Raw genomic sequence first — 18,075 nt, forward strand, 5'->3', positions numbered from 1 at the left:
ACAACAGCAATGTGAATGACCTTATTGCCACTGAACTGTACACTTAAAAATGGTTAAGATGGCAAATTTTACATTATGTGCATTTTACTACAGTTAAAAAATAATCTCCAATGGATGTATGACGTCATTAGAATAAAATAGAAATTTATTACCCAAGCCAACACCATGTGGTTTCTCTTCTTTCTCCTACACTACTCATTTAACATGATCCACCTTTTCCTCCCATGCCACTTCAGCCACCTAGCCTCTGGCTACTTGGTGACCACACTGAGGTACCCCACCTGAGAACCTTACACTGGCTGTTCTCTTTGCCAGGGGCTATTGACCATGTCTGTTCCACATCTAGTTCCTTGTAGTTACCTACTTCTAATCACATTTCATATACTTTACACATATAATACACAGGGTGTGCCAAAAAATGTATATAGACCTTAAGAAAAAAAGGATTAAAATTATAATAATGTATAGTGATAACAAAAGATGAATACAAGTCATGTTGAGCACCTCTTGTAATTATAAAAGTCAAATGTGACTTGAGTATTACAAATTTAATACTGTTTTCTCCTTTTTTAAAATGTATATACATTTCTTGGCAACTTTTATGTGTGTGCGTGATTATATGTAACTTATGTATGCAGTTCTCATGACCGCCTGCAATTCTGCAGATTATTTCTTTGTTAACTGTTTTTTACCTCCCTCTTTCCTCATCCCCCAAGGTAAGTTTCTTGGAAGGAGGGATCTTATCTGAATTGTTCACTACTTTTACCTCCAACATCTAGAATAATGTTTCTGAATTTGTGTGTGTGTGTGTATAATGAATTGTCTGAGAATTTAATGAATCCTACAGACCCTTCTTGGATAAAAATTTTAAAAGAGTAAACTAAAATATATAAACTTGCAAAATAAACAAATCATACTGAAATTAACCAAAGTCTTCTTTAAAAATTCTATCTTTTTAAAGAATTAGGCTGGGCATGGTGTCTGTAATCTTAGCACTTTGGGAGGCTGAAAGTGGCAAGAGGATCACTTGAGGGCAGGAGTTTGAGATCAGATGACCTGAGCAATATAGCAAGACTCTCATCTCAAAAAACAAAACAAAAAGATAAATTAGCTGTTCACAGTGGTGTGCACTTGTAGTCCCAGCTACTTGGGAGGCTGAGGCAAGAGGATTGTCTAAGCCCAGGATTTTGAGGTTACAGTGAGCAATTATAATGCCAATGCATTCTAGCCCAGGGGACAAAATGACACTCTAAAAAAAAATTATATACCTATTCAAATTATTGCATGCAGTAATATATGTGCCTATATATGAACATATTATCTTTTAAAATTTCCTTTGTAGTATTTAAGATCTAGTAAAAATTGTAATAATTCATAAATTTGAGGCAGTGAGGACCATGAATAATATTTACTGATGAGTTTGCTACAAGGAACTGTTGTGTGAGAGGAAAAGGTCTGTAATATGTGACATGAAAAGTTCTGTGTAATAAAATTTCAAGTCCTGTTAACATTATAGTGGTTTGTTCCCAATACCCATATTAGAAAGGAATGCTAGCTTTCAGTTAGAGGTTAATAGAAATAAAGTAATTTGTTTTTCATTCCAGTTCAGGAACTCCATGATGAGAAAGAATATGTGACATATAGCAGGATGAATTGGGGTAGATAATAAATAAATATGCCAACCCAGGCCAGGCATGGTGACTCAGACCTGTAATCCTCGTACTCTGGGAGGCCAAGGCAGGTAGATTGCCTGAGCTCAGGAGTTCAAGATCAGCCTCAGCAAGAGTGAGATCCTATCTCTAAAAATAGCTGGGCATTGTGGTGGGCACCTCCAGCTACTCAGGAGGCTGAGGCAAGAGGCTCCTTGAGCCCAAGAGTTTGAGGTTGCTGTGAGCTATGATGCCATAGCACTCTACCAAAGGCAACAAAATGAGACTCTGTCTAAAAAAAAAAAAAAAAAAAAGAAAATACCAACCCAGTCTACATTTTATTTAACCAGAAATAATATTAACCTGTGCTTGAAAAACTTGACTTACAGCATAAAGATGCTTATAATTTATTAATGCATGTTATAAGTTGAATGGTATCCTTTCAAAAGAATATATTGAAATCCCCAACCCCCAGTACCTCAGAAGGTGATCTTATTTGGAAACATGATCTTCACATAGATAAGCATGATAAAATAAGATTAGAGTGGGCCCCAAGCCAACACAACTAGTGTTTTCACCAAAAAATGGGGCAATTTGGCAGCAGCCTCAAACAGAGAGAAGCCTACTTGATGAAACACAGAAAGAAGAATGTGGTGATGAAGGCAGAAATGAGGGTGATGCATCCACAAGTCAAAGAAAGTCAAAGATTGCCAAATATTCACCAGATACTAAAAAAAAGTCATAGGACAGATTTCCCCTACATCCCTCAGAAAGAACCAAGGCTGCCAACAGACTTAGCCTTCAGAAAGAACAAATTAATGTTGCGTAAGCCATCCAATTGGTGGTACTTTGTTATGGCATTTCTAGGAAACTAACACAGATTTTGCTACTAGGAAATGGAATGATACTGGGACAAAGAGCTCAAAATGGAGAAGTGGCTTTGGAATCAAGTAAGGGGAAGAGTTTTGAGAGGCAAGACAGAAAAGGCCTGGACTGCCTTGAAGAGACTATTAGGAGAAACACAGATATTCAAGGAGCTTCTGGTGGAGGCTCAGAAAGAAAAGATGAGAGGGAAAGCACCTGTCATCTCAGAGAACAGATAGAACAGAACACTGCCAGAAACAGGAAAGCTAAAGGTGCTTCCAGTGAGGCTTGTGATGGAAATGAGGAACATACTGTTGGAAACGGGAGAAAAGGGCAGAGCCTGTGGCTCAAGGCATAGGACGCCAGACCCATATGCTGGAGGCGGAGGGTTCAAACTTGGCCATGGCCAAAAAAAAAAAAAAAAAAAAAAAAAATCCAAACAACTGGCAACTGGAGAGAAGGCGAAACTTTCCACAAGATGGCAGCTAATTTGGCTGAATTGCGCTCTGTGGACATCTCTAAGCAAAGTGTTGGAGGCGTGGTCTGTTTTGTCCTTGCTACTATAGTACGATGTGAGCAAAGAGAAGACGTACCTCGAAGAAAGAATTTTTAAGCAAAAAGGAACTAGAACTTGAAGATTTTGAAAATTCTTAGCCTATCCAATTCTCATACTGCAAAAAATGAGAAAGCGTGTTTTGAAGAGAACACCAAGGTTGTGCCTTGAGAATCCAAAAAACCATGTCAGCAGAAACATTGCTGGCTTGGACTGCAGGTGGCAGAAATGGAATAAAAGGAAGAAAGGCTGTTGGACTTCTGGGACTCTAGGGAGGAAACTGGCTGATAGAGCTGTTTGGCTGCATATGTGTTATTCCTCAAGAAAGGGGAAGAATAACACTGGCTCAGAGGCTGGAGAGGCTGGCACTGCAACCACAGACCCAGAGGTGCCTTCCTCAAATCCAGAGGGCAGAACCATCATCCAGCGCTGAGGGGCTGGAGCTGCTATCCTGGTGGGCTTGGAAGGTGGGCCCAGAGGATGGAGCATAAAGCCACAGAGGGTTATTCTCAACCCTTAAGATTGACTGGAACTTTCTCTCTGAGGTTTTACATTTGCCTGGGACTCAGGAATACATTTTCCCTTCCAATTTCTCCCTGGCAATGTCCATTCTGTGCCACCACTGTATTTGGTACACAAGTAACTTTCTGATTTCACGTGTTCACAGGTAGAGAAGAATTTTGCCCCAAGTTGAGTTGTATCCCACTTCTCACACATAATTGATTTGGGTGCTTTAGATGGTGAGTTTGGGGACTTTGAGGTGATGATATTTAGATGAGATTTTTGGACTTAAGAGTTGGTGCTGGAACAATTAAGACTTTTGGAGATGCTAGAATGAGTGAACCTATGTTGCATGTAGGAAGTACATGAATTTTAGAGGGTGGAAAGCTATGGATTGAATTGTGTCACCCCAAAAGATAAGTTTAAGTCCCAACCCTCAGCACCTTAGAGTACAACCTTATTTGTAAACAGGGTCTTTATAGAGGTAATCAAGTGAAAGTGGGGTGCTAGGGTAGAGCCCAATCCAATATGACCAGTGTCCTTTTAAAGGGGGAATGTTTGGAAATAGACATGCCAATGGGAAGACTAGGAGGGGACATGCAGGGAGAAGGACACCATGTGAAGATGAGTCAGAGCTCAGGGAGATGCCTAACAAGCCAACAAACACCAAAGACTGCCAGGAAAGCACTGGACACCAGGAGAGAGGCATGGAACAAAACCTCCCACACACCTCTCAGAGGGAACCCTCTCCGTGTCACCTTGCTCTCAGACTGTTAGCCACCAGACCTTTCAGAAATTTGAGAATTTGTAACAAATTTATCTTGTTTAAGCCACCTAGTTTGAGGTGCTTGGTTATGGCAATCCTAGAGTTAACACAGTAAAGGAATTTATAATAGGATATGTATCATGGACACTTTTTTGAGGGTCTATGATGCTGAAATTAACGCAAGGGTGCAACCATAATACAGAGTGGCTGTAAAGAAGGACTTGTGGGCAGGGTGTAATTGCCAAATGAAAGTGAGTTAGTAGCCTGGCTTGGTGGAACACACCTGTGATCTCTGCTACTTGGGAGCTAAGGAAAGAGGATTGCTTGAACCCAGGAGTTTGAGGTTTCAGTGAACTGTGATTATGCCACAGTACACCAGCCTGGATGACTGAGACCCTGACTGAGCAAAGAAGGAAAGAAGGAAGGAAGGAAGAGTTAAGGTCCTACCAATAGGCCTCTATGTGTCCCTGTAATAAATTGGCAATGAAACAGACCCCCCTAGGAGTGGGGTCCATGAAGACAGAACTGAGCTGAGCCACACTGAGTTAAATATTCCTCATTGTGCAGCAAGCATTCTGGCCCTGAGATTTCTCACAAAGAAAGTGTAAAGGATCAGCTAGTAACTTGGAAAATGACTCTAGGCTCAGTATAAAGATTCTCCTTTACCTAACCATTAAGTCAAAGTGTCCCTGCCTGTCTTTCCGGGCTCCCCACAATCTGGCCTTATCTCTCCAACAGATAGTAACACTCCCACTCTGCACCACCTTAGTGAGCTCGAACTCCCTGCCAAGAACTATAGGAAAACATTTTATATCCATCACTCAAACCCTACAACAACCCTGTGAGAGAAGTATCACCCCTACTTTGCAAATGAGGAAACTGGTGTTGAAGGTTTAATTAACTCGCCCAAGGACCCACTGCTAGGAGGTGAAAGATAAGTTCTAATCCAAGCCTTTCTAACTCCAAAACTCCTGTCCTAAGCTACCACCCTGTGGTGCTGCCCAGCCCACTTCTCTCTACGTGCTGCCTTCTAAAAAAGTGGGTCTTCTCCCTCCCCTTAAAGAATTCATGCTTATTCCTACATTAACTCATTTTTCTTGCTCATACCCCTTCTTGGGGGTGTCTTCCCTTCCCATCTGTCCAAGCTGGGCTCAAAGGATGCTTTCTTCATGAGATTTTCTCCAATGGCTCCAGAGCACAGTATTCTCTTAATAAACCTGAGTTCATAAACTCATGTATTGAAAATCTGCTGGGTGTGAGACACTATGATGGGCTGGCAGGGTGGGGATGGGAAGGATGAATCTAAAAGGACACCTACTCTACTGTCAAAATCAAGTTGTTTCTTTTTCTCCTGGAAAGGAGAACTTTACTTCCTCAAAGGGTTACAGCCTGATGGGAAGTGTAACCTCTTGGCAAAGACCAGAAACAGGCACTTCCCCAGAATTACGTTCTGATGACTCAAAGTACAATGATTTATGGTATCATGGTTTATGTTACTTTCTAGCTTTTTATGAATAAATAACTGTGCAGTCTCCATGGCAGTTTGCAAACTCCCTGAGGAAAGGGGTAATACCTGAGGAAGGAGGTGTTCCCCTGCAGGGACCTACTCTGGGTGCAGGGCAGTATGGAGCTCACTGATTTCACCATTTATAGGTACTTCAAGAAAGGATCTTTCTTATTTACTGGAGTACACAGTTTTGTGAGTATATAAATAGCTTTCCTTCATTCTTCCACCCACCAAATACCTCCTTTACTATAAAGTATGACAGGTGACCCTAGAAAGGAATGATAATTATAAAAGAAGGAGTAAGCGTCAAGTACCAGAGGAAAGAAAACAATACTGGATTGACATCCAGACGCCACCATTGATTCATTTATGCTTTAAGCTCTCTGAAATTGTTTCTTCCCTTATATAAAATGGAGATTATGTCCACTTGGTCAAGTTCACAATGCTGGTGTGCAGGTCTAGTGAAAAAATGAAACATAAAACCACTGTGTAAGCCAGACGCAGCATCTCACATCTGCAATCCCAACTCTGTGAGGCCAAAGCAGGTGGACTGCTTGAGCTCAAGAGTTTGAGACCAGCCTGAGCAAAAGTGAGACCCCATCTCTACTAAAAATAGAAAAATTAGCTGGGTGTTGTGGTGGTTGCCTGTGGTCCCAGCTACCTGGGAGGCTGAGTCAAGAGAATCACTAGAGCCCAAGAGTTTGAGGTTGTTCTGAGCTATGACACTATAGCATCTACCCAGGGTGACAGAGGGAGACTCTGTCTCAAAAAAAAAAAAAAAATCACTGTGTAAATGCAAAATACTTCATAAATATCATAAATAATGATATCATTATAGGGGCCCTCATTATACTCATAGGAGAGACCTGTAAAATTCTCCACATTCAAGGATTATCACTGAAAACTTATTAACGGTTTCTTCTATTTTACCAGTTTTATCCTCACGTTGGCCATTCTTTCCTCCAAGGAAAAAATTCAGTTGTCCCTGTTTTGCTCATGAAAAAAACTATGGCTCAAACAATTTAAATAACTCACACAAGGTCCCCCGGCCCATGTCAAAGCTAGAATTTGAATCCAGGTCTGGATTCTCTTAGGTGAATTCCTGGGGCACACACTTTGCTGATGACTTGCTCTCTCCTGAAGACCAGCCTTAGAGGCTCGTGATGCCAGCTCCCACCTTCAGGGAAGCGCTCAAACAGATTTGACAACATTAAATCTGTAAATGATCAGGATCTATGAAATTTTATGTAAACAACTATTTAATTCTTCTTCAAACATAATTCATACTTCCAATTTCCACTTTCTACAGTATTAACTATCTTTGTATCACCTTCACTTAGCAATTAGGATGTAACACCCTATAATATGTATTACCACATATATTATACCATGTTTCCCCCAAAATAAGACCTACCAAAAAAATAAGCCCTAGCAGGATTCCTATGCATTTGTTAAATAGAAGCTCTACCCCATAATAAAACCTAGTGATGGGCGTGGCTATACAGATACGTGTTTTGGCACAGAGCGGTAAGGAAGACTGGAATACCTTTTATCTGCCACAGCTCCTTTCTCTGAGCCGTTCGCACTTGCGCAGGTGCGTGTGTGGTAACTGCAGTCACAAGCATCCTATTGCGCACGTGCAAACGGCTAGGGGAAAGGAGTTCATGCATCACTAGCACCAGCCTCACCAATAAGGTCAGCTCCCCCTATCAGATTCCAGAAGAAGATGACTTAACTGTATTTGAATAAATGTAGATTGTTGTATTATATGTAATAAAAATAAGACATCCCCTGAAAATAAGCCCTAGTGTGTCTTCTTGAGAAAAAAATAAATATAAGATGGTGTCTTATTTTCGGGGAAACACGGTAGTACCCAAATGCACATCTTTGGGAATCATATGAAATATGCTAATTCACATCTTTGGGAAAAATGTACCCTAATAATACTAAAAGAGTTGCATTTTTTTCTTGAAACACACTTGACATTTGAAATTAGAAAGAATAAAGGAACAGTTAAAAGAAATAGAGGAAACAGTGTGAAATCAGACAGATCCAGGTTCACAAATCCCAGCTCCAATTCTTGACTAGCTTTAAATCTCTTGACAAAGTTAATCACCTCTTTGAGTTTCAGTTTCTTTATCTTAAAACGAGAATGCCAACACCTACATTTCACTAGGATGTTGTAAAGTTCTAATGTAATAGCACAAAGTGTGTAAAGTTCCTAGAATAGTTTTTAGGAGCTATTTTCTTCCTCTAAGTAGACAATAACTAGATGATAATGTTTACAAATGAAGCCAAGAGGACAGAGTTTCAGTTTCACTGAAATTGTAGATAACCTGTTGTCTATCTAAAACTGTGTAAAACACTAATGGCAAACCACACCCACAAGCAGAATCTGAAGACTGGAAAAGTATTTCCCAAATGAAATCATTGAAAAATGTCATTGTTGAAATATCCTGAGACTTTAGCATGGGTGAGGGGGCACCTAAACCAAATATGCAAGATGAAATCTGAGCAGACAGGAGGTGAGCGGTTTACCACATACATAGGGGACTTCCATAGAAACCAAAGCCTATTCTCTTTAAAAATTTCAAATGCCCCAGAAAATTGGGCCTTCATCCTTCAAAAAGGTGGTTTAGGGCAGTGATTGGAAGTACCCATTACAATGTCAGACAGACCTAGGTCCAAAGTCTCACTCACTAATTGACTGATTTAAGAACGGTAATGATAAACTCATGAAAATAAAAGAGATAAAAGAGATGTTTCTGTACCACCTTACATCAGTCCCAGTAATGATCTGTAAAGAAGCATTTATAGCTTAATGATAATGACAGTAAGTGACCTTGGAAGGTTTGCTGCCCAGATGACAGAAGAGTCCTAGGGATAGGAGCCAATGAGGAAAACTAAAAAACAAAACCCAAGAGCCCTTTCCTGGGCTGTGCTGGGCCAGCTTCCCACTGGGTTCATCCTGTTGTCACTGGACATTCTACCATGGATAGTCAAAGCAACTCCTAGGGAAATGAGGGAGGTGGAGGGTCCAGTCCAGCTCCAAGTTACCTCTTAGGTGACCTCAAGGCTCTAGGCAAGGTCTGGGGAGCCCCTAAACCCTACTGGTAAAAGCACTTCCTTGGGGAATTGAAAGTCTCCTGGCAAGGTTCTTGGGGCCACATTCAGTATCAATAAGGAAACAGAGGTTCACCAACTACACACTTCTGCACCCCAGCATCTTCCTGAAGAATATGATTAGCTGTACTCCTGTGTCTATTATTGTGGATCTCTGCCATTGCTTATGCTGAAGTTCTTAGCTCCTACCTTTTCAAATGTGTTCTGTGTTGCTCCACTTTAAAATAAAAGATTAATGAGAAAGAAGATTTAACTTATCAAAGAAAAATGAAGAAATACAGGATGAGTATTGGATCTGAAGATTCAAAAGGAAAAACACATCAGCGTGGAGATTATTTGTGCTAAACACCTTTATGTGGATCTGTAGTTACTAGCTATATTGCTAGTTAAATAAACATTAATTCCTGATTTATTTCAAATGGCCCTGTATTATTATTGAAGTTCTCTCCCCTCCCACAGGGATTATAGAATTTACCAACATAGTAAGGTATTATTTTTGAAAATCTAAGTAAAAAAAAAAAAGTTGCTTAAAAAAAATCTTAGTTGGTTGATGGCCAAATTATGCCTTAGACTTGCAAAATGCAACTTAAATATCTAAAAACAGACATTACTTTCAGTTTTACACAAAAGTAAAAATCTATATTATAATCTCACCATTATGATTTGTCTAAGTTAATTCTAATAACTTTGTGCAGTTTGGTGTACAGAGAAATTAGGGCCAATGTTTTCTACTTAGGCTAGCACGCAATAGTACTAACTCCGGCCTTATCAACACATACAGTATGTTATTATCACTCAATAAAAGTGACTGTGGAAAAATTACCAGAGATACCATAACATCAATGTGTTGACAGCAACCATTAACCTCCCATTATATACATTATATACACCTTATGCTGTGCTCACCACCTTATACACATTGCATTCAAAAATATCCCCGAACACATCATGGAGATTCCTTGCTAAAGAATTCTTGTACTTACCATCCTTTAATTTTTTTGACAAGATGATGTTTCTTGTATAAGAGAACTTTTACAGGAACCCAAATCACTAGTGTCACCAAAGCCACATAGGCGATAGAACAAGAAACAATCAGCCAATAATGTGTTTTCTCAGAGATGGTCCTTGTCCCTTGATAGGCGGTGGCAAACTGCTCCATGATCACCAGGGTGGGAACGGAGAAGGCTGCGAACTCCAGGAGCTCAAAAACCAACAGCTTAATCAGCCTCCCAGAAGCCATCCTGAGGAAACGCACAACTGAGGGCCCTATTCTCTCTCTCTGACTCTGGGTGGCATATGGACACCCAGCTACTGAACTAGGATCAAGTTCCTTGTACTCCAATCGCTAACCAGTGACTTTTTATTCTTTTATTGACCCTCGTATGGTTCAATGATCTTCCAACTTAACAACCATGGTCTCTTAAAGAAACAGGGCTGTTGTGGAAGTGATCACTCAATGTATTTGCACATCTATTACTAGAAATTAAATAAACTCCAAAGCATGCCTGGGAGCATTTGTTAAAAACAGGGATCTTTTTAAAAATGTGTTTACTGCTGATTTTAGCACACATATACAACAAAAAACATGTATGTAATATTCTACTCTTGCTAAATAGGCCTGGTGGAAGAATATAATTTTAGAGTTAAAAGAGTAGTTTTTTATATGGAAGAAAATCTGGGCAAAGAGAGAGACTCAAATCCTGAATCTTCATCTCTGAAAGTCCACCTCTCCCTTTCATGAGCTTGAAAAAGAAGTTTGGATTCACTTTAACTTGTTAACCAAGATTCTTCCCGATACTTAAAATATTCATTCATCATTGCCCATTAGTTAACATATAACAGAAATCAATGTCATTTTTATGTTGCTGGTCAGGAAACTAAATTAGTGATAATAGAAACCTGTTATCAGGATTAACACATTAAGAGCTCTCTATAACTAGTCCAAAAGCACATCAAATATTCAAAAAGGCAACACCATTCTCCATGAGTATCATTCCCTCCAAAGATATAAATGTGAGCCCCTGAGATGAGCATTTTCTAGATGTTACGGTGCGAGGATGAAGGAATGATAGAGCTTCCCACCCTGAAAACACCCAGTTCAAGGGAGGAAACAAAGCCATGAGCAACAGAGAACCAAGGTCAGAAGCGTAAACTCCTTGCAGTGGTAATGTGCAGAGAACTTCAGCTTTGGGCTGTGGGGAGGGAAGGGCAAGGTAAGGACTAGCGAGATGGATCAGGGTGTTAGGTTGTCTGTGTTGACAGAGGCAAGGAGCCTGACCTGGTTGATGGGACTCTGGTGTGGTGGAGCAGGGAGCATAGAGCAGTGTTAGATAGATCGGTTGGGGTCCACATGTAAATGTCCTGTTGAGGATTTGGGTGGGGGGATGTCTGTGCGCGTGGCAGGCTGCAGTAGAAATGCAATGTTTTCTGAGAACAGCAGTCCCTGGGTCATTTGGGAAGGAGATTTAGTGCTGAGGTGGAGAAGGACAGAGTAGTGTTACCCTGGGGACAGGGAGGTCGGTGGGAGCCACAGTGGAATTGGATGTGAGGGCTGAGTCCTAATAACACAAACAGAGTGGGAGTGACAAGGAGGGCGTTGACACCAGACCTGTCCCTCTGATAAGCTTGCCTCATTAAACAGCCTCCCTGCGCCTTCTGTCACCCTGATGCAGACGGGCATTTCTCTCAGCTTTTATCTCCCAAGTCCTTGTCTGGATTCTGGGGTGCGGCCTGGGAGGCTGGTGGTGGCTGCGAGGATTAACACACATCTTCTGTCCTTCTACCACAAGACAATTGGTCAGGGGGTTCTTCAAGGTATAAGGTGACCTTAATTGAACTCAAAGTTTGAAGTTTAGCAGGTGTTCCATACTATGAGAGCAGTCACAGGAAGATGAAAGGACAGGGCAGAGACCCACCTGCCTTGTCAATTCTTCTGTTGTCCATTCTCTCTACTCCCCTATCACTGGCATCAAGTGTCTATATCACCCCTGAGAAAATGTCCACTTAAATCATACTAGATGCTAATTCTATTTTAACCTCCTAACCCTGTCTTTAGTCATGAACAATATTACAACATATTCATTACAAAATTTTAAGAAATATTTACAAAATATTCTGTATGTGCTAGCCACCTCTTTGTCAAACTTTGCAGAGAATATTTTGTAAATAAATACAATTTATTTCAGCTACATTTTCTTGTGCTCCCTATGGATGGTGACTTCATGGGTGACCCTGAGGACACCTGCAGAAGCCAGACAGTGAAGGAACAAAAGAGTTAGTAGGGTGAGGAACCTGATCCAGAGAAAGAACTGGAACAAATCAACAGAGAAAAACAAGCACAGCAAGGAAGGCCAAAGTCTAAAGTCGCCTCAGGTGTTGAACTTTCCAGACCACATACATCCTTGGAAAAGGGAGTCTTTGTTCTTTAAAACAAAAAGGGTTTGAGTGTAAGATAGAGGAATAGGTTCCTGAACAGGGGCCAAATACTGTTCAGGAATAACAGTAGTGTTTGCTCTTTAGTGTTGAAAAACACCGGAAGATTCAGAGGCAAAGATTTAAAAAAACAGATCTAAATAGAGTGAATCAGAAGGCTTCTAAGAGGAGGTGAGTTTGGGCCTGTACTGATCCTTCTGACTTGAAGCAGTATCCATACACTGCTACCTACCACAACCTTGTCTGAATGGTGCAATGACATTTCCACTGAAAAATGTTCTAGGCATGCTCATGGTGCCGTAAATTGGGGGTCAGGAGAGAGAAGCAAGTTGCAGACCCTGTAACAATATGAATGGCCCAGTCCCATTTTGTTTTCAAACATTGTAGTTGTAGATTTATTCTGTAAATTAAACAATCCAGAAAGTACTTGTCAAACTATTCCAGTGCTGCCCTTGGGAAATAGGTGAGGCGTGTTAAGAGGGAGCTTTCCCTGTTCTAATCTGGGTGCCCTCAGAAATGCACATTCCATTATGGTTTTGAACCATTAACAAATGGAGAGGACAATGTAAGCATTTCATATTGTATATATCAAAGCAGTACACTGAACCCCATAAATACATCAATGTACAAAGTTATGATTTAATAAAAAATAATCTTAAAAAAATGGAAAGGAGAGAGGACTGTCTGGTATGACCCAAGGCATAGCCTTCAATTATTTCAGAGCCCTCAACCACATTCTGACGTGTCATTTGCCTGTGTTTTACATGACAGGTTGGAAGGCAGCAAAGGTCCCTTTGTGAGGGACAGAGCAACGGGCTAGCTTGGCAATGAGGGACGTCATTATGCAAATAGTAAGCTGCCATGGGAGGAAATGATGCCACACCCCTGACTGGACACCGAGAGATGAAAGAGGGCTTCACCTCACCTACCTTTCTGCTGGGACCTGTTTGCTCCCAGTCCTGACTCCTTTTCCCTTCTACATCCCCTCATGAGTCTGCCAGATAATCGCATTGCTGGCAACTGGGAGGCTATAGTGGGGGACATTTTCAAACCACTTGAATTCTTTACTTGGATTAAGTTCAATACTGACTCGAGGAATTCTGTTCCTTAGTTTGCTCTTTGATGTTGGGTTTAACAACTTCCTGGTAGGAAACAGATTTGGTTTTCCAAGGCTGGATCCGAGGTGAAAAGACTTGAGTCTTATGGTTAGAATGCACTTCCAGTGAGCAGTGTTGATGCAGTGTTTTTTATTTTAGTAAGCAGAAGATATCATTCTGTTCAGGGGAACACCTGTTCCCCACACTTCCAACTGTCACTTCCTTCCTGCAGGCAGGAAGTCCAAAAACTGAAAGTCTCTAAAATTGTTAGTAAGATCATTTGTAATCTCAAGGTTTGTTCATTGTTTTCAGTGTAGGGTCTGTGAGACAGAATGTACAAACTGCCAGGAATGTTCTGGCATATCCGTGACTTGTTTCCTGTGATCAGTGTTGATGAGCAAAGGCAGGAGTTGGTAGCAGTGGAACTGCTCTCCGGATCTACAGAGCACCGGGGGAGGCCTACTTTATTGATTATTTACAAGTTTAGTCACTGATCATCATAACCAGGTACCAGGTATCACCAAATACATCACTAAAGGTGAATTAAGATTATGCTACCACCTATGTCCCCTTTACCAAGGTTATGCTATCAGTCTAGAGTATACTAAACTTACATTATGGGAGAAAGTATAATTTTGTCTATTAAATAAGCGACTAAGAACAAAAACAACAGCATATTCATTTTTATAATCCTTTTGTAACCGGTGACTCTATTCTTGAAAATGTATACGATGCCCTTATTTTTTAAAAAATAATTATGCTACTAAAATTGCCCAGATCTTAAGAGAGAAAAAAAAAGGAAATGAATTAAGACTTTCCACTCCCCTACAGAACCATTACACAATTTGTGTGTGTGGCAGTATGTAAACAAGAGCTAGGAATTAGAGGGGGTGATGTATTAAAGGAAAAAGGAAGTCACTTTGCTCTTCACAACAGTCAAATTTGACTTTTCAAGGGTCTACAACAATCTGAGCTAGCTTTTCAACACTCTGAAGAGCAAATTTTAGCAAAAAAAATATAGATACAACCCTAATCAATTTAGCATAAATTCACCCCAAATGTGGAAGAACACTAACCCAAACTTCCCAAATCTTCACTGTTGGGGACTTGGTAAATTTACAGTTTTATAATTTTTCCTTAATTTAAAACATCTGGAAATCACTTAGTCCTTCCCATCATGCTCTCACAAAAAAAAAAAAAAAATCATCTAGTTCATCTGATCCAAGCAGAGTCCGATTTTACCACTGGTTTGCCTATATGCAGTACTCCCTAACTCCACTGGGGGGTGCAGGTTTTGTTTTGTTTTTTATCACAATTTTTGAGTTGATAATTTTTAAAAGATACTGTGGGTATGAAATCTTCTAATTATCTTCTGAATTATTTTATTTTTTAAATTTAGGCTAAAGAGCTGTGTGTCTTCTGGAAGATAATACATCTTCCTGAACAACATAAATGTGGCCCATTTAGTCTGACATTTAATGAGGTTAAGTCCCAGCTCCTCTGTTCTCAAAAGCCACCCAGTGGCTTCCCATCTCATTTAGAGTAAAAGCCCTAGGCTTCACCATACTTTCCAAGGCTCCATCTCTCCCCCACAGCTGTCTCTCTGACTTTATTTCTGTTACTCTACCTCCTACTGTCCTCCTCAACATTCTTCAAACATACTAGGCATAAAAGCTTTAGGTCCAGACTTTGCCTTTGTTCTCTCAGGGGAGAAAATTCTTCCCCAGGGATCAAAAAAGCCAAATTGCCTTACTTTCTTCAGATCTTTCCTTAAATGGCATTTTCTCAGTGGGACCCCTTACCTAAAACTTCATTATCTCCCCTCCCAATTTCCTATCCTCTCCTTGACTTATTTAACACGTAATACCATCTAACAAGTTTCTCTTTACTTATGTTAACTGTGCTTCCCCTAACTGAAATGTAAGTTTCTTGAGGGCTGGAATTTTTACCAATTTTGATCTCTGTTGTATACTCATACTGGGACTAGCAATGTTTGTTGAATGAATGGCTGAACGAATTCCCAAATGAACTTGCTACTCTGCTAGCTACGATGCTATTGCTGATCTACAAAGATGATTAAAATACACTCCACCCCCAGAGGCTTTACAATCTAGTCTGAAAGACTATTAGAATCTTAAGTACTTTCAACAGTGGCACATAGAGATGTGTGCCCAGGGCATTATGGGAGGTGAGGAGAGACACGTGCTCTCTCTTTTACCTGGAGGTTTAGGTAAAAAGTTTCCAAAATAAAAACAGGCATATTTATCTGCACTTAAGAAACGAGGGTTAAAAACAAAATTACAACACAATTAGTTTAACGATCTCATTGGCTTTTATTTGTAATTCATGAGTTAAGGCAGCATCCCATTCCATAAAATAGAGTAACGAGCTCCGGGCTCCAAATAAGAGCAAAGATTGGCTTTACAGGCCAAAAAGGGCTGAAGCAAGCAGAAATTAGAACAAATAGTAGACAGGCCATGTAAAAGTTAACTTTCTTTATTAGGGTTAAAACAGAGGAGGCTTCTTTATCATGCTGACTCAGGTAAATTCTTCCAATCGGTTGGTGTAAATCTCCAGATGTTTTGCTTGTTTTTAAATATTGATCCATCTTAAGGTTTGAGGACATGCTACCTTCCACAAGTGACTCCCTTGTTGATTTCGTTTGGTCTGGTCTGGTCTGCTGGGAGCCTAATCCAAAATAATAGTCTCTCATCAATTTCATTTACCACGTGTCTAGCTTGATTCTTTTGAAGGTCCTACTAGAAAATACTATTAATCTGCTACAAAGCACTGAAATAACTGAAGACTGTTATCTAGTTACAGTTATATGCGAAATTAGCCCTTATCTCCTTATCAGCCTGAACACAGTAAATTCCAACCATGTGCTGTGGTTTCTGATGTATGTTTTACTTCCTGTATTTGCTCATGACCTTCTTTAAGGTAGCAAGAGTATCTTGTGTTGGGGGGACTCTAAGGCCACTGCCAGTTTCAGTAATTTCCTAGGAGTGCTCATGGAACGCAGCACATCATCTTACTCATGGCTATGTCTTATTACACTGAAAACAACTCGAAGCAAAGTCAGCAAAAGGAGAAAGGGCATGGGGCAACGTCCATAGGAAAATGGGTACAAATGTCCAAGGATCCTCTCCCCGTTGAGTCACCCAGGACACGTGTGATTTCCCCCAGCAATGAGTCATGACAGCACACAACCATGCTGCCATCCAGGAAAGCGCATTAGAGACTTAGCACTGGAGTTTTATTGTGGGTGGGTGGTGTAGTCATTCTCTGCCTGGAACACACCAAACTTCCAGGCTCCCAGAAGAAAGCAGATGTTCAGAGTAAACCACATCATTCCTATAAATCCTTTAGGCACAGTGAGCTGCTCTTATCAGTCCTGGGAATGGTGGAAACGCTCCTGAAACCCAAGTTCCCAGATGCCAGCCAAGAGCCAACCTTGTAAACAGGCTTTTCAAAAGACAGCGCTTGGCCTGCCACGTTAACTCCTTCCTATCCACTCGCTCGTGGTTAGCTCCCACTAATGCTCAAAGATCTGTTGAATTTCATTTCCAATTTCTTACCATTGCCAAAATGAGACAGTGGGAATTAAAGAAATGAAAATGCCAAACATTTAAAGAATTATGGTTATATTTTAGAACTGCATGTATACTTTGAAAAACTGGCTGCTTCATTTAAGTATGTTTTTTTGTTCTTCTATTAAGCATGGATAAACCAATTTCAGGTAAACAGCCAGCAAATGATCACCATAAATATAGAAGTAAATAACATGTAATGGTTTAAACAGCCACCACCACAGCAGTAGTAGCCCAGATATGACTTCTATTTTTAACATCTATTAATGTTTAGGATCTGACCTATGGCTTTCATATTAATCTATATGACCCTTCTAATGATAAGAAGACTTTGAACTTATATCACAGGGCCAATACCAGATTGTTGATAGACTGATTTATTAGATTAATATCAAACTTATTAGTCTCTATAATTAAAACATTTTGAGTTGACTGGACAACTCTAATTGCTGTTCAGATCCAAGCCTGATGGCTAGCAAATGTTTTGGCAAGACTCTGGTGAAGTGTGAGGTGAGCTCCTGCAGTGCAAGACAATCTGCGGCTTGGCTAGGACAGGCCCAAACCATGCTCTACAAAGAGGCTGTGTCCTAAGGAACAGAAGAAAGTGACATAAATGCCTCGACAGACTGCTGATGTCATTTGTCCTATTTTGTTTTCTGGAAGATGCCAATGACTGCAATATATGAAATCCTGCCCAGAACATCTCCTTAATAGACTCTACTTTGTATTTAAGAACTCATATATGAGGTTGGACAATTAATTTTGTAAACTCATCCTAGAAGTACTACATCCCTCACTGCTGAGTATCACTATGGACACCTTCGAGGGAATCCCCATGGGAAGCTGTGCATGGATAACAGTGCCTAGTTTACCCTTCAAAGCAATTTTTAACTCTTTCTGGAATGGCCATCAGAGCTTTCCTTGTATTATCCTTGATGTTCTGAATATCATCAAAATGTCTTCCTTTCAAAATTTCCTTTATCTTCAGGCAGA

General features: G+C 40.3%; 1 protein-coding gene across 1 annotated transcript in view; it reads right to left on the reverse strand.

Annotated features, from left to right (window-relative positions):
* The window catches only part of TMEM236 (transmembrane protein 236), a 34,395-nt gene extending 24,192 nt beyond the window's left edge, over nucleotides 1-10,203 (reverse strand). Inside the window, exon 1 of the mRNA XM_003786780.1 lies at nucleotides 9,947-10,203. Within this exon, the coding sequence (XP_003786828.1) occupies nucleotides 9,947-10,203 (257 nt within the window). The remainder of the gene's footprint in view (nucleotides 1-9,946) is intronic.
* Nucleotides 10,204-18,075: the final 7,872 nt, after the last annotated feature.

This window comes from Otolemur garnettii, unplaced genomic scaffold (genome assembly GCF_000181295.1).
Source record: "Otolemur garnettii isolate 467f Iridium unplaced genomic scaffold, OtoGar3 scaffold00019, whole genome shotgun sequence".
Lineage (NCBI taxonomy): Eukaryota > Metazoa > Chordata > Mammalia > Primates > Galagidae > Otolemur > Otolemur garnettii.